The sequence below is a fragment of the Cyprinus carpio genome, chromosome B7, assembly GCF_018340385.1.
Source record: "Cyprinus carpio isolate SPL01 chromosome B7, ASM1834038v1, whole genome shotgun sequence".
In the NCBI taxonomy this organism is placed as follows: Eukaryota; Metazoa; Chordata; class Actinopteri; order Cypriniformes; family Cyprinidae; genus Cyprinus; species Cyprinus carpio.
The window spans coordinates 34,078,755-34,101,789 of NC_056603.1; the positions used below are offsets into that span (position 1 = coordinate 34,078,755).

A 23,035-nucleotide genomic window follows, 5' to 3' on the forward strand; every position below is an offset into this window, starting at 1 on the left:
CTCTGGTACGGCATCGGGCACCGCCACGGCATCGGGCACCGCCTCGGGCACCGCCTCGGGAATGGCCTCGGACCCTTCCTCGGGCACCGCATCGGGAACGGCCTCCGCATCGGGCACCGCCTCGGCCATTGCATCGGGCACCGCCTCGGCCTCGGGCACCTCCTCAGCCTCGGGCATTACATCGGGGACCGCCTCGGCATCGGGCACCGCCTCGGGCACCGCCTCGGCATCGGGGACCGCCTCGGGCACCGCCTCGGCCTCGGGCACCGCCTCGGCATCGGGCACCGCCTCGGCATCGGGCACCGCCTCGGCATCGGACATTGCATCGGGAAACACCTCGGCCACCGCATCAGGCACCGCCTCGGGCACCGCCTCGGCATCGGGAACAGCATCGGGCACCGCCTCGGCCTCGTGTATTGCATCGGGAACCGCCTCTGCCACCGCATCGGGCACCGCCTCGGGAACTTTGGGCACGTCCACCTGGACGACAGCGGCCTGCTCGGGAACATCCTCCTGGACGGCAGCGGCCTGCTCCGGAACGTCCTCCTGGACGGCAGCGGCCTGCTCGGGAACGTCCTCCTGGACGGCAGCGGCCTGCTCCTCGGGAACGTCCTCCCTGGACGGCAGCGGCCGGTGCTCGGGAACGTCCTCCTGGACGGCAGCGGCCTGCTCGGGAACGTCCTCCTGGACGGCAGCGGCCTGCTCGGGACCCCCCTCCGGGCTTTGAGGAACGGCTGACGCCTGTCTCCTCCTCCTGCGGCCTCTATGATGGCGAGCCGGTTGCACCTTGACGGGAGACTCAGGCGTTGAGTCAGCCATCTTGTCCGGCGACACAGGTGTAGATTCGGCCATCCTGTGCAGTGGTGCTGAGCTGGCGGCCATCTTGTGCCGTGGTGCTGGGCTGGCAGCCATCTTGTGCTGTGGTGCTGGGCTGGCGGCCATCTTGTGCTGTGGTGCTGGGCTGGCGGCCATCTTGTGCTGTGGTTCTGGGCTGGCGGCCATCTTGTGCTGTGGTTCTGGGCTGGCGGCCATCTTGTACTGTGGCTCTGGGCTGGCGGCCATCCTGTGCATTGGCTCTGGGCTGGCGGCCATCTTGTGCAGTGGCTCTGGGCTGACCGCCATCTTGTGCTGTGGTGCTGGGCACGCTGAGCTGGCGGCCATCCTGTGCTGTGGCGCTGGGTTGGCGACCCTCCTGGACTGTGGTGCTGGCTCAGCAGCCGTGATGTGACTACTCCTGGGAAACTCTGGGATCTGGCACATCCTGGAAAAGTAACTAAACAATGTCTCCGCGGCCATCTTGGGCGGTGGCGCTGGGCTGGCGGCCATCTGGCCTCGTGGCGTGGGGCTGACGACCGCCTTGTGCTGTGGCGCTGATCCATCCCACACGAGCCCCGGGTCGAAGGGGCCCCGTGGTTGAGAGCGATGTTGAACTTCCTCTCGCGCCTTCACTCCTCTGCGACCTCCCCGGGTCCCACGAAAAACGACCAGGCGGGTTCCTTCAAACCCACTCCTTCTCTCCCACTAAACGCACACAGAAAAAAACACAAAAACCATACTGCTGGATCTAGGTTTGACTCAAAAATCATGTCACGAAACGCACACAGACAGGTAGATCCAATTGCAGTAAGTCTTTATTAGGGGCAATCCAAAATCATAAATCCAGCAGGCAGGGGTCAAAACCAAACATAAACCGTCCAAAACACGAAACACAAACACTCACGAGGGAACCAGGAAAAAGCAGGGTGACATTCAACAAGGACTCCGTAACAAAGACAGAACAACCAGGGTATTTAAAGACAGGTGCAAACAAGGTAAGTGGTGACAGCTGAATACAATGAACAGTGATGAGCAGCTAAGGCTAGTGGGAAATGAAGTTCTGACGAAGATGACAATAAGGGGAAGTGAGACCTCTAGTGGCCACCCAGGGAGACACAGAACAGACACCGTGACAACTACCCCCAAACTCCATCCCTCTCCAGCTGGACTGAATTCATTCAATAAAGTTCATCATTTTGATCTTTATTGTCATTCCGCTACATGTGGGGACATACAGTGGAACAAAATGTCGTGCCTCACAGGACCATGGTGCTACATAAATACAGACATACAACAATGAAGTAAAACAGTACAAACCTATATACACAACTAACCTACTGACAGATTTTGACTATAAATGTACCATATATAAATGTTTACTTATACATACACACACACACACACACACACACAAACACAAAAAAATAGAAACTATACGATTGCTTCACCTAAATACTGTACCTATACACAAATAACCTACTGACAGATTTTGACTATAAATATACTATATATAAATGTTTACCTATAGATAAACTAAAAAAAAATCAAACTATACAAATGCTTCACATAATACTATACATGTGCAAAGAGGAATATCATAAGTCAAGCAGCTGGGTGGGGAACAGTGCAAGATGATTTGTAGTGCATGAGCATGTAGTGCATGTTCAGTTGCTTTGACACAATCTGTTTTGTATAAAGCACTATATAAATAAAGGTGACTTGACTTGACTAAACATACACATATTACTGAGTCTTTTGTGGAATTATGTGTACACACAACGATGTGTATTAAAAGTGTCTAGTGCACATAGGGGAGAGTGTGTTACTGCAGGTGGTTTGTATAGGCCCACTCACCTGTGTGTAGCACACTTTGAATTGCACAAAAAAACAACCTTTCAGACAGTTTTTCCTATGATGTGGTATAGTTGGGGGGTGTTTTGGGGGTGAAGGAGGTGAGATGGTCCATGTTTCGGGAGGCAGGGGGTTTGTATGGGGTTTCAGATGAGGGCGGGGTGATTTGAGTTCAGGGCTCTCACAACCTGGGGGAAAAAGCTGTTAAGCAGTCTGGCGGAGCGGGCTCTGTTGCTCCGGTACTGTCTTCCTGATGGTAGGAGCTGGAAGAGACTGTGGGAGGGATGGGTTGGGTTCTTCACCATACTGTTGGCTTTGCTGGAGCATTGTGTTAGGAAAATGTCCAAGATGGAGTGGAGGGGGGCACCGATGATCTTTGCAGCTGTGTTCACTGTCTGCTGGAAGGTCTTGTGGTCTGCTGCACTACAATTCCCATACCAGACAGTGATGCAGCTGGACAGCATGCTCTCAATGGTGCCACTGTAGAATGTGGTGAGGATGGGTGGAGGGAGACTTGCTCTTTTCAGCTGGCAGAGGAAGTGTAGGCACTGTTGTGCCTTCTTGGAGAGAGACGTGGTGTTGGTGGTCCAGGTGAGATCCTGTGTGATGTGCACCCCCAGAAATGTTCTGTCACCCGCGAACTTGATGATGTGGTTGGAGCTGAACTTGGCAGTGCAATTGTGGGTCAGCAGCGTGAAGAGCAGCGATCTGAGCACACAGACTTGTGGGGCACCTGTCCTCAGCTTCTTCACATTTCAGGTGATACAATTGTAATTCTGTGGCAAGAAAAAGTACAGAACCAAATAAATATTACAATTCTAAAGTTGTAATACACCCAATGTTCAATTAGTGTTCAATTAATTGAAGTGTTTTTATGCAAATAATAAAACTGTCATTATACTGATTCACACTGCTGGTTGCTGGTTGTGTAAAATGGACATGCTCTATCTAAAAGAAAAAATGGTTTAACAAACTAGCGAACTGCAGAATACACACATCTGTATTAATCATTTTATATATTATTTTATTATAAAAAAAAAAAAAAACTGCATTCCTGAATCTGTTTAGTTGAATGCGACTAGCGTCTACCACTGGGTGGATTAACTTGATAAACATTGTGTGTTTGCGCATGTAGGACAGACGCGCACTTCATTCATCTCACTTCGCAATAAAAAAATAACAGTGTCACCATTTGTGTTTATTATAGTGTTCAAATGCTGATCTTATATAGGCTTATTATTATTATTATTATTATTATTATTATTATTATTATTTATAATGAACTGGGCTGCATTTCCCGAAACCTTCTTAACACTACGCCGTTCATACGTTATACCTTAAGTTATACCTTTATGTTAATACGTGTTTCCCGAAACGTTCTTAGTTAAGTATACCTTCTGTAATTTATTTGTTTGTAAGGTTAGTCTGGAGCACTCTTAGCTATACCTTATCGTTGTTCACAGTTCACTCCGCTAGTGGCCACCAATGTGCAAAAAGCTTCTTCACATTTCAGTCCACACGATTGTAATTCCGAGGCAAGGAAAAGTGCAGAACCAAATAAATATTACAATTCTGAAGTTGTAATACACCCAGTGTTCAATTAGTGTTCCATTAATTGAAGTGTTTTATGCAAAGAATAAAACTGTCATTATACTGATGGTTGTTAGTTTTTCTATTTTTTTTTCTAATTTTTTGTTTTCTATCTATTTTCATTTCATTTATTGTACAATTATAAAAAAAGACTAACTAACTCTATTCTTGCTCTATTCTTTCTCTATTCTATCTGTTTTCTTTTTATTTACTTTATTATTTAAAAGTCCTTGCTACGTATACTGCGTTTAGGCTAACTGAGACTTGTTATAGCACTTATATATCATTGCTCTTTTGTTGTTTTTGATTGCTTCCATTGTCCTCATTTGTAAGTCGCTTTGGATAAAAGCATCTGCTAAATGACTAAATGTAATGTAAATGTATAAAAAGGCACATCGGCTGACAAACCATTAGGCAGCACATAATTAGAAGTCTAATTAAATGGAATGAATGTGATAGGGAGTTTGGTCAAACTATGGAAGCGAGACAGCAAATAGTTGTCCTAAATCAAAGATGGCTGCATCCGTGGTTTTATAACCCTAATTGCACGGGATTAGTATTACCTGGTGACCCTCAGTCATTTGTAATTATTGCGGAGATTGTCTGTGATCTTAATCCCCTGTGAATCGGCCATGTCTGTAATCTGTAAAGTAAAAATTCCCCCGCAAATGACCCAATATATTTCGCAGAACACTGAGGTCCTGTGACAATATTAATCCTGTGCGAATCAACATCTCTGTGGTTTGGTCAGCATTTGGTGGGTTGCATATCATTTTTCAAGGTTTTTCTTTCCTGTGCGCTTTTTTATCCATCTTGGATGAAGAATGGAGCTGCGTTGGAGTGTTTGATAGTATTTTGGGTGCTGTTATATTGCTACACCATACAATTTGCAGAAAGAAAAAGCTGAAAAGGTTTTGAGGTTTAAAAAAAAAATTTAATTAATGGGTTATCGGCAGTTATTAGCAGTAAAATCCACTGTGGTTTGACCTGAACTTGTGCTTAATTTGCAAAAGCAAAGGACGAAAGTCGGACAATCCGAGAGAGCAGTCTGTGTGAGTACTGTGAGCGGTGAACATGGCTTACATAGGCAAATATTTGATAGCTCCACAAAAGCCTAAAATATGTGTATTGAAAGACTGCATCAGTATTTTGCCACAAATATATAGGGGACAATAAACATGTCGATGTACTCCTTAGTGCAATGGGTGGAAAAGTGCACAGTCTCTTGCATAGACTGACTGCCCCATACAGACCTGGAGAGAAGACATTTGCAGAACTTGTTCAAGTGATGTAAGAGCATTTATCACCCAAACCATTATTGATTGTTAAATGTTTCAGATTCTATAAACAAAATCAGTGAGGGAGAGACCATTTCCAATTTTGTGGTCGACTTAAAGTTAACGAAGCATTTCCAATTTGGAGACGTGTTAAATGACATGCTGTGCGAATGTTTAGTACATGGAATTCATCATGAAGGAATTCAAAAGAGACATGACTGAGCCAGATCTGACATTTAAACGTGCAGTAGAAATTGGCATGCAAATGGAAATTGCAGCCAAAGATGCTCTTGTGTTACAAAGTGATGTAAAGGTTGGAAATGTAAATAAGGTGTCAATCCAAAGCAAAACAAATTAGACGCCATGTTTTCATTGTGGAAACCTTTCCCATCTCCGCTCACAGTGCAGATTAAAATATGTAGAATGTAGACAATGTTACAAAACTAGGCACATTCAAAAAGTTTTTCACAGAGCCCAAGCAAAAGGGCTGAGAAGTGATATTGCACTGAAAAGAGAAATTTGCATAAAATTTATGAGGTATTGGGCAAGAACAGTAAGGATGCATTGGCCAGTCTGGAATTGACCTATCAGTAATCCCCTCCCCTTGAATGCAGTTGAGCCAATGGCAGTCGAGTATCAGTTGCACAGGGAGCGGAACTCTGACATCTTTAGATTTCAGCACCATAGAGAAACATTGGAAGATCCGAAGCCTGCATCGGTTTAATGGTGTTTATGCTAAAAAAAAAAAAGATGTGCCTGCGGTACTTGTAACACTGATTCCAGGTATCCCTAGAGGATTGGCAATGGAATTAATTTTATTCCATTTCCTACCCCCTAACCCCCCCCCCACCAAAAAAATAAATAAAAAATAAATAAAAATAACCAGCAAAATTTCCTTAAGCATTCAACCTCGGTACCAATGAAGACGAAAACTTTAATTTTCTGGTTGTCATACTCTCATTAAGTTACAATTCATCTGCTCAAGCAGAACATTAATGTTATCTCATCCTTCAGCAAGGTATCTCTGGCCAAAACTAGCTAATGTTAAAGTTAATGAGTCCATGCTAATGTACAAAACTAAATAGCAGACTGTTCTCACGTCATATACAGTGTTGGTCAAAAACACATAAACAAAGGTCTACATTTCAGTGCCTCTCCATATTAAAGTAGTTAAATGTAAATTAATATAATCATACCCTGCTGTACATGAACATTGTTGATCCTGCATGTTATCATCCGCGATCGTGACGACCGTAACATGAGGCTCCTCGCGCTTGCATTATGATCTGTAATCCCTCCCTTCCAATTTCCTTACTAAGATCCTAATATCTCTTGAACTGAACCATACTGAAAACTTGAAAAGTGCTTTTTCTCATTTTTGAACTGAAATACAGAGTTCTGGCATAGAACTCTAGATGTCACAGTCCGATATATCTAACTCAATCTGACCTAATGACATTATCACATAGCACAGCTGACTGGTTCCCTCCTGTATCGGTAGCCAATGAGCTCACTGCTCAGCATTCAAATCTATTACTAGGGTTACCGTAGCAGTTGCAGCTTGCTTCAGAAACCCCCCACCTTCCCCAGCTCCACCTGTATAGATCTGCTACGAGGTGATTCATGTATGCTACTGTGTATGGGGGTTATTTCATGTATGTTATATCTGCAGCAGCAATATTGCTTACATGCTCACAGCAGCATGTTGTGGATGTATTGGCAGTAGCAAGTCTTGGTACTTGCTCTGCCGCAATAGCAGAGTAGCATCTATTCCGCCAAGACCAAATACATTAACAGAGAGTTGTCATGACAGAACTGTTAACATTGCCGTATAATGCAACAAAAATTGCTGAAGTCAACAAATTATACCAACCTCTGTGTAAAAATAACATGATGCTGTCATCTTCCTAAAGTCATTTTTACCCCCTGTAATTTGGCTCCAAATCTTAGGTGAAAATTGTCATTTTCATCCACCCTTCTCTACAAAATAGTGGATTACTCAGTCAATATTCATCTGTGTTATATAATATTTTTGGCTTTCATCACTATTTGTACAGTATTTGTCTTTCTTCAGCAAAAAAAAAAAAAAAAAAAAGAGCCGGGGAGGTTTCTGAAATTTGCTTGATTTTACATGGAATAACCCAATACTTAAAGGGATAGTTCACCCAAAAATAAAAAAAAAATGTTTATCTGTTTACCCCCAGGGCATCCAAGATGTAGGTGACTTTGTTTCTTAAGTAGAGCACAAATTATGATTTTTTTAACATCAGCCGTTGCAGTCTCTCAGCTGTACAATGCTTGGTAATGGTAACAGAATCTATGAGAGAGAAAAAAAAAAAAACAACAACATGCACAGAAAAAGCCAAATTAAACCCTGCGGCTCGTGACAATACATTGATATGTAAAGACACAAAAAGATCAGTCTGTTTAAGAAACTGAACAGTATTTATATGTGTTTTTTTTTTTTTTTTTTTTTTTTTTTACCTCTGATTCACGCAATGTCCGGATTGTTAGAACTCTTGTGAATGTACTTCACAGCAGCCTGCATCATCTTCTTCTTGCTTGCTTTATGGGTTATCGCAGACTTATAAGTGCATTACCGCCACCTATCTCTTAAGTGGACCATTGACACTCCTGATTGAGATTGTAGATAGAGTGTTAATGGTCCATTTGAGAGATAGGTTGCGGTAATGCACTTATAAGTCTGCGATCCGCCATAAAGCAAGAAAAGAAGATGATGTCTTACGCACCTGCTGCTGTGAAGCGCGTTCACGGGAGTTCTAACAGTTTGGACATAGCGTGATCAGATAAACATCAAATTTTCATTTTTGGGTGAACTATTGCTTTAAGATTTTTTCTCATTGGAATCATATGGTTTGAATGAATTGAATAGAATGTATGGAAATATTATACAATGTCAATACTATTTTTAGCATTAATACTACTACAGTTTAAGGAGCAAACTTTTATTCTCTCTCTCTCTCTCTCTCTCTCTCTCTCTCTCACAAATTAGGGTCCACCTGGCCTTAAAGGTGACAAGGTAAGAGCCCTTTCAACACTTCTTACAACAATTTATGCAACCATGCATGTATCCCATTTTTTCAGCTCCAGAAATATTGAATATCCCTTAATATCAGTTGCTATGTTTTTAAAGATGACAGTTGGAATGTCAGGGCAGAGGACAGTTTCTTTATTTAAATAAAGAAACATATCTCAGAATGTTTTATGTCAGTGCCGATGTAATGACGAAAATGTAAACGAAAGAGTGTGATGTCATTTTGAACAAAACTTTCACATTTTTCAGTTGCTTTTGAAAGTTCATGATTTGAATTAGATTGCCTGTGCACACTTTCAGGAAACTTTGCTCCAGTTGTTAAACACCTTCAAATTGGTACTGGTCAACAGTGATGATGTAATAGGTGGCCTGTGGCTCCACCTGCTTTGACACAAGCTTCTTTTTCAGTTATTTTTTTTTTCACTCAGTCTATCACATATCCTCAGCTGGTTAACACATTATTTTTTTTTTTAACCATGAGTAAAAAACAAAGGTGAGTTTACCAGAGAATTAATTCTCAATGTATATACACTAAACAAAATTATAAACACAACACTTTTGTTTTTGCTCCCATTTTTCATTAGCTGAACTCAGAGATCAAAGACTTTTTCTATGTACTCAAAAGGCCCATTTCTCTCAAATATTGTTCACCAATCTGTCTAAATCTATCTGTGTTAGTGAGCACTTCTCCTTTGCCGAGATAATCCATCCACCTCATAGGTGTGGCATATCAAGATGCTGATTGGACACCATGATTATTGCACAGGTGTGCCTTAGGCTGGCCACATTAAAAGGCAACTCTAAAATGTGCCGTTTTATCACACAGCACAATGCCACAGATGTTGCAAGTTTTGAGGGAGCATGCATGCTGGCATACTGACTGCAGGAATGTCCACCAGAGCTGTTGCCCTTGAATTGAATGTTAATTTCTCTAACATAAGCCATCTCCAAAAGGCGTTTCAGAGAATTTGGCAGTACATCCAACCGGCCTCACAACCGCAGACCACGTGTAACCACACTAGCCCAGGACCTCCACATCCAGCATCTTCACCTCCAAGATCGTCTGAGACCAGCCACCCGGACAGCTCCTGCAACAATTGGTTTGCATAACCAAAGAATTTCTGCACAAACTGTCAGAAACCGTCTCAGGGAAGCTCATCTGCATGTTCGTCGTCACTGGGGTCTCGACCTGACTGCAGTTCGTCATCGTAACCGACTGGAGTGGAAGTGAAAGTCATGACATTTGTCAAGTATGGTAACCCATACTCGAAATTGGTGCTCTGCATTTAACCCATCCAAGTGCACACACACAGCAGTGAGAAGTGAACACACCATGAACACACACCCGGAGCAGTGGGCAGCTATATCACTTCCCCCGGGGAGCAACTGGGGGTTCAGTGCCTTGCTCAAGGGCACTTCAGCCATGGGTATTGAGGGTGGAAGAGAGCGCTGTTCATGCACTCCCTCCCACCTACAACTCCTGCCAGCACCGAGACTCGAACCTGCGACCTTCTGGTTACAAGTCCAATTGTTTAACCATTAGGCCACAGCTTCACCAAATGCTCACATTGTGGGCAAATGCTCACATTCAATGGCGTCTGGCACTTGAGGTGTTCTCTTCATGGATGAATCCCGGTTTTCACTGTACAGGGCATATGGCAGACAGCGTGTATGGCGTCGTGTGGGAGAGCGGTTTAATGATGTCAACGATGTGGATCGAGTGGTCCAAGGTGTCGGTGGAGTTATGGTATGGGCACATTGTGCCATTCATCCACGACCATCACCTCGTGTTGCAGTATGATAATGCACGGCCTCATGATTCAAGGATCTGTACATAATTCCTGGAAGCTGAAAACATCCCAGTTCTTGCATGGCCAGCATACCCACCGGACATGTCACCCATTGAGCATGTTTGGGATGCTCTGGATCAGCGTATACGACAGCGTGTTCCAGGTCCTGCCAATATACAGCAACTTCGCACAGCCATTGAAGAGTAGTGGACCAACATTCCACAGGCCAACAACCTGATCAACTCTATGTGAAGGAAATGTGTTGCACGGCATGAGGCAAATGGTGGTCACACCAGATACTGACTGGTGTTCGGACCCGCGCCCCCCAGATCCCCCAATACAGTAAAATGGCACATTTTAGAATGGCCTTTTATTGTTATGCCACACCCTGTGAGGTGAATGGATTATCTCGGCAAAGGAGAAGTGCTCACTAGCACAGATTTAGACAGATTTGTGAACAATATTTGAGAGAAATAGGTCTTTTGTGTACATAGAAAAAGTCTTAGATCTTTTAATTCAGTTAATGAAAAATTGTGTTGCGTTTATAGTTTTGTTCAGTGTAATTACCACCAATAGAGTATATGACACATAGCACTATGCCTATTTCTCTAATTTCAGCTATAAGTATTCTGGTCAAATGCCAAATGATTTCTCCACTTAAATTTAATAAGGAATGGATCCATAGAGAATGGATTTCAATGGAGCTCTTTAATCAGTCACTGCATATGAAGTGACCCTGACCTCAAAGCTAATTTTGGAATATCTAAATCCTCACATAGTTCACAAATCCACAGTGCACTACATTAATGCCTTCCCATCAGGCCCCAAATATTTTAATTATTTACAGAGCATTCCTATATAACAGATACCAAGCATGAAAAATGATCAAATTTTTATTAGTCTTTATTAGTCCCAACAAGCCTTGATCCAGCACAGAAATATTAAAAGCATACAATTGTTGGAAGTTCTTCACATGTTATGGAAATACATTGTTGTGGCATTGCAGTCAAGACAGAGCCTAAATGTTTTGATCATCACCACACATGCTTTTCCAGCATGAATATTTTATAAATGACCAGTGAGCAGAAATATTGCATTTGAAATATTGACATTCCTCGTGTAGAGGGATGAGCAATTATTAGTCCAGGCAATTATACATGTGCTGGTCATATAATTAGAATATCATCAAAAAGTTGATTTATTTCACTAATTCCATTCAAAAAGTGAAACTTGTATATTATATTCATTCATTACACATAGACTGATATATTTCAAATGTTTATTTCTTTTAATTTTTATGATTATAACTGACTACTAAGGAAAATCCCAAATTCAGTATCTCAGAAAATTAGAATATTGTGAAAAGGTTCAATATTGAAGACACCTGGTGCCACACTCTAATCAGCTAATTAACTCAAAACACCTGCAAAGGCCTTTAAATGGTCTCTCTGTCTAGTTCTGTAGGCTACACAATCATGGGGAAGACTGCTGACTTAACAGTTGTCCAAAAGACGACCATTGACACTTTGCACAAGGAGGGCAAGACACAAAAGGTCATTGCAAAAGAGGCTGGCTGTTCACAGAACTCTGTGTCCATGCACATTAATAGAGAGGCAAAGGGAAGGAAAAGATGTGGTAGGAAAAAAAGTGTACAAGCAATAGGGATAACCGCACCCTGGAGAGGATTGTGAAACAAAACCCATTCAAAAATGTGGGGGAGATTCACAAAGAGTGGACTGCAGCTGGAGTCAGTGCTTCAAGAACCACTACGCACAGACCTATGCAAGACATGGGTTTCAGCTGTCGCATTCCTTGTGTCAAGCCACTCTTGAACAACAGACAGTGTCAGAAGCGTCTTGCTTCAAAAAGGACTGGACTGCTGCTGAGTGGTCTAAAGTTATGTTCTCTGATGAAAGTAAATTTTGCATTTCCTTTGGAAATCAGGGTCCCAGAGTCTGGAGGAAGAGAGGAGGGGCATACAGTCCACGTTGCTTGAGGTCCAGTGCAAAGTTTCCACAGTCAGTGATGGTTTGGGGTTCCATGTCATCTGCTAGTGTTGGTCCACTGTGTTTTCTGAGGTCCAAGGTCAACGCAGCCGTATACCAGGAAGTTTTAGAGCACTTCATGCTTCCTGCTGCTGACCAACTTTATGGAGATGCAGATTTCATTTTCCAATAGGACTTGGCACCTGCACACAGTGCCAAAGCTACCAGTATCTGGTTTAAGGACCATGGTATCCCTGTTCTTAATGGCCAGCAAACTCGCCTGACCTTAACCCCATAGAAAATGTATGGGGTATTGTGAAGAGGAAGATGCGATATGCCAGACCCAAGAATGCAGAAGAGCTGAAGGCCACTATCAGAGCAACCTGGGCTCTCATAACACCTGAGCAGTGCCACAGACTGATCGACTCTATGCCACGCCGCATTGCTGCAGTAATTTAGGCAAAAGGAGCCCCAACTAAGTATTGAGTGCTGTACATGCTCATACTTTTTATGTTCATACTTTTCATTCGTCCAAGATTTCTAAAAATCCATTCTTTGTATTGGTCTTAAGTAATATTCTTATTTTCTGAGATACTGAATTTGGGGTTTTCATTAGTTGTCAGTTATAATCATCAAAACGAAAATAAATAAACATTTGAAATATTTCAGTCTGTGTGTAATGAATGAATATAATTTACAAGTTTCACTTTTTGAATAGAATTAGTGAAATCAGCTTTTTGGATGATATTCTAATTATATGACCAGCACCTGTACATCTGGAAACCCAGTTTGCATGATACGGCAAGAGCTGAGTTTCCAAATTTAATCTACCCATGCAGAGATTCAGGACTCTCTACAGTCGTTACCATTTGGCATTAGCTGTAAGGATGGCCGCAAATCCCAAAATTAAATTTAAACTACTCTCTGAAGACATTGCAATCAACAGCCATGCGCCTCATTTGTCTCTGAGTCCTCAGCCAAAGTATGAAGGGGGGATGAATTGCATTCCATTCATACAGTTAAGGCCCGATATACTTCAAACGAAGTTCGTTTTCATTCTTCGTTTCATTCTTTAGTCTTCAGTTCGAAAAGACTGAGCGATGGTATACTGTTTTCAAACATTCCAACACATTCACGCTGCTGGAGGCGGGGTATAGATTAATGTAAACATGCCGCGACACTCGCGCGTATGCCCCTAAACACAACAACTGTGAAATGAAGACGTGCAGGCAGTCTAGGTGTGAGAAGGGCCCCAATGGTCAGAATATTATAGATAATAGAATAATGTTTAGCAGCTGTCCAGAGTCAAGTATCATGTTTGCAATACAAAAGAACCATACCATTTCCATAATCAGTCCTTTATGGAAAGTGTGAATGTCTCATAGTCTGAAAACTTTAGCATGATGTGGAAAAAAAAAGTAATAAATATTGGGGTCAGTGTGTAACTTTATTTCATTAGTGTTCATTTATTTATTATTATTGATACATTGTTACACCTTTTTATATTTTAAGTGGTGTCATGATTTACTTTTGATAAAAACAAAGGTTTATTATTGTATGTTCATTTTTCATTTATTGTATACCCTTTAAATTCCCTTATTGAAAGAGCAACAGCAGCAGCAGCAGTATGGTGTATCATTTATTTGAAACACATGTATTTGGTACTTGCTACCTTATATCGTTACTCTTTCCTTTCATTCTTTTCATGGCTTTGGAAAACTTGACTTGGATGAGTCTCTGTGTCGCTTTTTGCATAACTCCTGGTCGTCGACACCAAGCAATTTCTTGCTAGGAATTAAATACTTTCTCTGAATCTTTAAAGTCTCTCCGCGAGCGATTGTACAGGTGTGGATATATTTGTGCCAGATCAGCTATTCGACACTCCAGTGTATTCAGGAGATGCTGTTCTATGCTCGAACCTCCATAGAATGAGAAACGAACCTGGGAAAAAAAATTGCACTTCAAAGAAGGTGGAGTTCCAGGACACACCCACCGACTGCATAACCACCACGGACCAATGGATGCAAAAAGGTGTTTAGGACCCAAGAAGAACTCCCCCAGAAAGTTCGCTTTAGTGAGCTGTTACGAACTGCCAAAACGAACTCAAAACGAACTTCGTTTTGGCCTGATTTTGTTCAAAATGATGTCATATCAGTTCGTTCTTCGATTCCGTTTGAAGTATATCGGGGCCTTTACTCTGGAGTCAAACTCTGACTTGATCATATACATCAAGATGGCGCTGCAAATGGAAGCCACAACACTGACCTCCGCAGTTCTTCTGGGCCCGTATTCACAAAACATCTTAAGGCTAAAAGTAGCTCATAACTCAACGATTTAGGAGTAAATCTTAAAAATTTCACAAAGCATTTTAGTGCTAAAATTAGCTCCTAAATCTGTGAAACGTTAGGAATAGTGAAGAGGACTCCTAAATCACTAAGACCAAATCTAAACAATCTTAAAATGGCTGTTGCCAGCAATCTACCTTGGAATATAAATATTTTAGAAACATTTGATGATAATGAGCTTTTAAAAAATGTATCGGCTTTTGTTTGGAGGTTATCCCAACTCCAAATGTTTAATTATATCCTTAATATAGCATAGCCATCCAGTTTGGTTTTCTTTTATGTTTGCATGTCTTACTATCAGCCAAGATTATTCTACTCTGCTAATTAAAAGGATGTTTATATGCATATTACCAAAATTGTATTAGTCACAGAAAAAAAAATAATAATCCACATGAAGTGGCGAAATCACACAGTCAGTGACAGACAAATTGTTAACGGTTGGTCTATGTGGTAATATATAGAGTAGGTGGCCATCCAAAACGTTGGTTCTACCGCCGTCGGCAAAGTGCATTTGCAGCTTTTGACCGCTGAGTGGCACTTTAAACACAAGTTTTCAAACAACCGCATCAAAGCACATTTTCGCAAATAGCAGTCAGCTTTGCCTCACCGATGTGTTATATTTGACTGCAGTCGGGGAAAATGAAAGAAAAAATATTTAATATTCACAGATGAAAGTTTAGTCTTTATGAAGATATGTGCATTTCTTAGAACGAATTCAAGCAGGATAAATATCAAGCCTATGAGCCTGTGCTTATATTTTCTCTACACCATATTTTAGATTTGACACATTTAAATAGTGTGCAGTATTATTTATAAAATGTGAATTATGTGTTATATTATTAAAAAGAAAATGTGGTTTACTTTGCATCGGAGCATTAAAAGTGGTAGCATAGTGAGCTAGGCTTGCGTGTTTTATCAATTATTTTCTTTATTTTAGTAAAACGTGAGGCACTGAATAATTTCGCTCCCATTATTTAGGCCTAATTAAAACAAGAAACAAATAAATTAACCCTTGTGCGGCCCTCATTTTGGAGTCACACTCAGGGTCTTCACGGTCAAAAGTGACCGGACACCTGAAATTTAACTTTTTTGCCCCCCAGTATAATCAATGGAACATATTTTTATTCAATAATATTTTTTCTTTTGAATTTTGAGAAATTTTTAAGGTATTAATGAATATTTATGCAATAATTATGAACAATTTTTCTCATAGAAAATAGAACATATTTTTTTTTCTAATTTTTCAAAATTATTTTTAAATTAATGTTGTATTTTAGATCAAACCAGAGACTAGGCCTTTCAAAAACATTTTTTGAAGATTTTTTAGCGCCACCTGGTCAGAGCAAAGAAAGAAAAACATGTAAGTGCATGGTGCAACCACTTATTACCAGTATAGGAATCTATAGAGAGGCTTGTGAATTCCCTTATTGTTTTTAGACATAATTGCTGACTCATATTAAGTAGTGGACTTGAATATATATTAATACATTCTAAAGAGTACTTTTTGTATAGTTTTAGATATTTTTTGTTATAAATAATGATTTCATGCATTATTTGCATTAAAGTTTTTGCATTATGATTACAATCAAAGGTGAACATTATGTTAGAAAGAGAACACAAGTAAGCATTTTGTCAAACTTTTTTGATTTAGAATTTAATTTTAAAAATGCAGTTCATTCAAACATAACAGTTTATGTAAACATTTTGCAATGAACATGTCTATTTTTGTAAAATGTCAATGATCACTAACAAAAGGAAGGAATAGTAATCAAAAGGAAACAACAATAACAAACATGCTCAAATAACAGGAAGCATTAAAAAAATTAAACAGTAAATAAAAGAGAAATAATAAAATAAAATAAGTGTTATAAATACTATTCTAACTTTATCCTATGTGGGCTACTATGTAACTGCTGTGTATACTAACTACTATAACTGTATATTACCGGCATACTAACTCTACATAACAGCAGAGGTCACAGATAACTAAAGAATGTCTCTTGCAAACTGGATTTTTGCATTTTAGAGCATCATACCTTGACTGCTGTGAGATTTTTCTGCATTATGATTGAATTATTGAATGGATTTCACATTCTCAAAACTTTGCTCTGTGTTACAGACACAGTAGTTCATAGGTGCCTATGTGTAAGTATGTGAGTGTGTGTGTGTGCATCTGTGTGCGATTGGACGTGTCAATAACACTCTTGATGTTTTATAGTGTCATCACTTCACAACTGTGCACTTTTTTTTTTCAGTTTTGTAAACGATTTGTAGATTGTGTACACAAATATTCTCTGAATTGTTGTGTTTTTGTCTATTTCCCATTCATTTCCTATGGCCGGTTATTTTTGACCGAAGACCCTGAGTGTTACTATTTTTTTTTATGCCCACTTAGACTGTTCGAATCATGCCCTCAATTTTTTTGTGTGTTCACACCCCAAGTGCCATGAAGGTCACCGCATTTCATATCATTCCGATGAAGCTATGATTTTTAACATTTCAAAACGTAAAATATTCCGGTCAGAAATGACCGAAGACCCCACAAGGGTTAAACCTGCACGATTTAAATAAATCATTGAAACTCTAAAGAATGGATGGATTAATAAAACGTCTTGACATATAAACTCAAGTTCTCTCATTATAATCAACAAAATGCACACGATGTAAAAAAAAAAGAGCTTCATTAATTGACAACTTAAGTGATTTTAGTCTATTTTAGTCTTCATATAATTTAAGTAAAGTAAAAATAAATAAAATAAATAAATAAATTGCAGCCGCATTTAAATGCAGGTTTGTATAATATTCCGTAAAATATCAGAGTGCAAGATTTGCTGTGCGCAATGATGCTGAGTGCACGTGCAGCATTTATTCTTATTTGTCTACATATTTTATCTTCATTACAAATCTTGTTTGGTTATATTTTGGATAATTGCATGTAAAAAAAAATATTTACTTTGTAATGCATATGCAAAATGTGAATTATTATTCATATTCAAGTGTTTGTGCAAAAATTATTAATGCGCATGCATGACAGGGAGGCGCCCTCTCGATCACGTGATTTTTTTTCCTAATAATGAAATAAACTGAAAAATTGGGGTGTCTCACATACATGAGAAATATATCTACAGAAAGCTTGAAATGTCTTTTAAACGAATCAATTCAGAACGAAAGCATTATGTAATCTGTGAAGGTTGTATTTCTCTCTAAAGGCGCGTCCATGTGGAGAGAGTCAGCAGTGTGAATTTCATCTTGCAGCCGACGAGAAAACATTTGTTTATTAATAAATAATTAAAATGTCTCCTTTGGGCTACTTCTGCCTGTGCTTTGGGGCAAACTTAATGCATGTCTTGAGCGCAGAATATATTACGGCTCGACAAGACCGTCCGGTGTAGACACGGTTAGACAGTGTCTGCTACATTTACAAATAATTGATATAAGAAATAAAAATAAATACATAACCTAAACCAGCAGCATAAAGAGATGAAAATATAGACTAAATATTTACACTTGGTCTGTCCTACGTCCATGATGACACTGACTCACTGCGGAGTCGCCAGTTTTAATCTGAACAGCTCTTAACGCTCAGTGGATGGTTAGATGCATGATGGGCTAGTATTAAAAAATAAATAAATAAAATAAAGGTCTTTCCAGCATTAAGGTAATAACGTTACTGCTTTTTATTAATCATCTTGTCTCAGTTATAAATTTGACTGGTAAATGATAAATAATTATATTAAAACTTGTTTTGAACAATTTCTTTGTTGTTTGAATATTGATTTTAAGTAGGGAGGCAAAAAAATCAATTTCAATCATAAATCGGATTTTTTGTGAAAAAAAAAGGGGGATTTTTTGTAACTATACAGAACTACCCCAAAAACCCCAGCCCCCTCCAGCTGAACTGAATTCGGTCTGTTTTTTGGCTGTGAGAAACGGTGTGTTGTCATGTTACTGGGTTGAAACATGCCTGCACTCACAGCAGCCGTACTCTTTGTATTCATTATTTTTTAGCAGCCCATATTATTATTTTCACTAGACCAAAATAATAACAAATTATCAATTGATAATTAATCATTATTTTTGCGAAAATCATTTTTATTTGTGAACGTAGGCGTTTGCAGAAGACTTTAAGACGAAGCGGAATCCTCCGCAGCTGCTCCACTTCACAACGCGCGACTCGCGCAAACTGACCCAACATTTAGCAAGGCAGGAAAGCATTCAGTCTGCCTGAAGGAAGACGTATTTCATTGTAAGTTAATGCTGTTAAATAGAGAGTGAAAAAAAAAAAAACAGTGTAGGCTAAATAAAAGTATGCATTTTATTTATTTATTCACAGGCTATATGGTTGAAATAGTAATATTTTTGTTGAAAACTTTAAGTGCCATTGTTTAAAAAAATGCATCATAGAAATGTTTCATAGACCTTCAGTTGTCATGCTTTAAAATACCATGCCATTTGTAATTTCACTGTATTTTCACCTCCTAAATTACTACCCCAATTCTATAATGGTAAAATTTATTCAGGCCGATGGCATTGTTTATGACATTATTTATTTTTGTTTTTAGAATATTCTAATTGTAGCCTACATAAATGGATGAATCAAAACAAATATAACTTTTTAACTGCAGGCAGATATAGGCCTACATTATTGTACATTACAAATATTTGGATCGTCCCTTATTCTGTCCCTTATTTTTATTAAAGAATAAATACTTGTTTTCTTCAAGAATAAACATTATAAATAAATAAATAAATAAAAGAAAGAACCTCTATTAGCCCTTATTTGTAGGTTGTAGGAGATATGCGAGCGATTAATAGATTTAAAAAAGAAAAAAGTGGGTGCTTGGTTTCAGAAAATGAATACAGCTCGTAAAAAATGCTATGATGAAAAAGTCATGCTAACTTATTAATTCATAGAAATAATTTAATCAATTAAAACCTTGTTTTATACTTATCAGGATATAAACGAGAGACAGAGGTAAGTGAATCCAATCACAGTGTTTTATTTGCAAATCACAAATGCAAGGTGAGTTCTTAGTGACTTCTGGTGCAGGTTCAGTGCAGATACTCAGTGCGGGGCTGAATGCAGGTGAGCACGTCTTGAATAGATATGTCAATGCCAAGCCGTCACAGATGATTAGCACTTGTCTCTCTTTCCTTCAGGTGCAGGTACAACCAAGCAAGCTCGGAGAAACACACTGGGAGTTCGGAGGAACTTCGGATCACAGGTAGCAGGGAATTAAGCAGGAGTCCTGCAAGCAGGAGGACAATGACACAGAGGTTAGTGTTTCAAAGGTGAGTATACTTTACGTCCTTGAGTCTGCGGTGAATCAACAGGTCGGGAGACAACCGCATATGGTCTGTTCCTGTTGGAGGCTTGACATCGAACTGGGGCTGTTGTGAGTGCTTTATAGTGCTCTGTGATGAGGTTGATAATTATGTGCAGGTGCAGGTGATTAATACTCCGGGGAGCGTGATCGCTGTGGGATGGATGAGGCCGGGCTTGACTGGTCCCTGACATTACCCCCCTCTCCAGGGTCCACGCCAGCGGACCTTGCCCTCTGACGTCGTGGGGGGCTGGTTTCTCCGGATACTGTGCATGGAATTCGGTGAGCAGATTGGGGTCAAGGATATCATGACGAGGCACCCAACACCTTTCTTCTGGACCATAATCCTCCCAGTCTACCAGGTATTCGAGTCGCCCACCACGACGTCAGGAGTCCAGTATCTCCTTTACCGTGTAGAGGGTCGTCAGGGACCGGGTCTGTAGAGGGAACAGAAACAGGTAAGTGATGAGGCTTTAATAGGGAGACATGAAAGGTGGGGTGAATCCAATACTGAGCGGGTAAGCGAAGTCGGTAAGTGACCGGGTTGATTTGCTTTTCCACAGGAAAGGGACTGATGTACTTTGGGCTAAATTTACGGCAGTGTTGCTTTAATCGTATATCACGGGTGGCGAGCTATACCAGTTGTCCCGGTTGATAAGTGGGAGTTTGTCGGCGGTGGGCATCAGCAAATTGCCGGTGGCGATTCATTGCCTGCTGAAGGTGGTGGTGTGCCTGATTCCAAACTCTTTTGCTGTTTTGCATCCAGGTATTCACGGCAGGGACTTTGGATGGTTCGCCGGACCAGGGAAACAGTGGAGGTTGGTATCCTAAGATACATTGGAATGGAGTTAGGTTTGTGGATGCTTGTCGGAGGGAGGTTTGGGCGTATTCTGCCCATACTATGTAGCGGCTCCAGAGGTTCTGGTTGGAGTGACAGAATGTCACGGCTGATGTCCTGAATCTTTCGTTCAGTTTGCCCATTTGTCTGTGGTTGGCAACCAGATGTTATGCTTACTGTGACACTGAGGAGGGTGAAGAACTGGGGTCCTCTATCAGACACGATGTCTTCAGGGATGCCGAAATTGCGAAACACATGTTAAAATAGTAACTCCAACGTGTCAAAGGCTGTAGGCAAGGCTTTGAGAGGGATTAGTTTGCACGCCTTTGAGAATCGGTCGATGGCTATGAGAATACATGTGTTTCCAACAGAGACTGGGAGATCAGTAACAAAATCGACTCCAACATGGGACCAAGGACGATGAGGGATGGGTAAAGGGACTAGCTTTCCAGTGGGTAACTGACGTGGTACCTTGGTTATAGAGCAGGGTGTGCATCCATGGACAAATGTCTCTGCATTCTTGGCCACCAGTATTTTTGCTGAAGGGTGGAGTATGTTTTGCTGATGCCGGGGTGACCTGTTCCAACGGATGAGTGAGCGGAGGAGATGAGGGAAGTACGAAGATCTTCAGGTACGTAGGTTTTGTCAGCGGGCATTCTGGAGGTACAGGCATGTTCTGTGATAGTTCTAGGATTTGATCATCAAGGTCCCACTGAATGGGACTGACGAATATTTTGGTAGGTAGGATGGCTTCTGGTTCTTCGATGTCTTCTTCGGGAGCGTGGAGACGGGACAGGGTATCTGCTCTCGTGTTTCTTGACCCAGGACGGTAGGATATCTGGAAGTGGAACCGTGTGAAAAGTAGAACCCATCAAGCTTGGCGAGGGTTAAGTCTCTTGGCTTCCTTCAAATACTGGAGGTTTTTGTGGTCGGTAAGCACAAGAAATGGATGTTTGGCCCCTTCCAACCAATGCCTCCATTCTTCCAGGGCAAGCTTCACAGCTAGGAGTTCTCGGTTACCAATATTGTAGTTCCTTTCCGCAGGGGATAATTTCCGGGAAAAGAAGGCACAAGGCATGGGGTTTGGATGAGTTCTCCGGGTACTGTGACAAGATGGCCCCCACGCCTGTTGTTGAGGCGTCCACCTCGACAATGAACTTTTGTTCTGGATCTGGATGTTGGAGCAGGGGAGCAGTGGTGAAGGCAGTCTTCAATGTTTGGAAAGCATGTTCCGCTTCTGGAGTCCAGTGAAGGGTCTTTGGCTTCCCCTTCAGGAGTGATGTTAACGGGGCTGTTATCATACCGTACTGGTTTATGAACCGGCAATAAAAGTTGCGGATCCCAGGAATCTCTGTAATTCTTTGATTGATGTAGGAGTGGGCCAGGAGGTGATGGCTTGGGTCTTTCGGTTATCCATCCTGACTCCCTTTTCACTGAGATGGTAACCCAAGATTTCGATTGAGGTCTGGTGGAAAACGCACTTTTCTGCTTTCAAGAACAGGGAAAACTCTCCGTTGGAGTACTTGGGAGACATGATGTTGATGGTCAGATCTGTTACGGGAGAAGATGAGAATATCATCAATATACACGAGAACAAAGTGGTTCAGGAATTCTCGGAGGACCCCATCCATGAAACTTTGGAACACAGTGGGGGCGTTTACCAGGCCATACGGCATCACCAGATATTCGTAGTGCCCTGCAGGGGTGGTGAACGTCATTTTCCATTCGTCTCCTTCTCGAATCCTAATTAGGTTATATGCGCTTCTGAGGTCCAGTTTGGTGAATATACGGGCATCTCTGAGTTGTTCTAGGGCAGACGGGACTAGAGGGAGCGGATAACTGAATTTCACTGTGATTTTATTTAGGGCTCTATAATCTATGCAGGGCCGCAAGCCCCCCTCCTTTTTGGGGACAAAGAAGAAGCTGGCAGCAGCTGGAGAGGTGGAAGGTCTAATGTACCCTTGTCTCAGAGCCTCTTCGATGTATTCTTGCATGGTGGCTTGTTCGGGGATGGACAACGAGTAGATCCGACCCTTGGGAATGGATTCTCCTGGGATCAAGTCGATTGCACAATCCCAAGGTCGGTGTGGAGGTAATTTGGAGGCTGCCGTAGGACTGAATACATCTGCAAAAGATGAATAGCACGGAGGAATGTTGACTGACA

At 41.2% G+C, this 23,035-nt stretch overlaps 1 protein-coding gene across 21 annotated transcripts in view; it reads left to right on the forward strand.

The window, feature by feature from the left end:
* The window catches only part of LOC109103604 (collagen alpha-1(XXV) chain), a 527,306-nt gene that overhangs the window by 174,464 nt on the left and 329,807 nt on the right, over positions 1-23,035 (forward strand). For all 21 annotated transcript variants that reach the window (XR_006155246.1, XM_042728382.1, XM_042728388.1 and 18 more), the window contains exon 5: positions 8,548-8,574. Coding sequence is in view for 20 of the 21 variants with exons in the window: in XM_042728382.1 (XP_042584316.1) it covers positions 8,548-8,574 (27 nt within the window). In the remaining variant the exon portion in view is untranslated. The remainder of the gene's footprint in view (positions 1-8,547; positions 8,575-23,035) is intronic.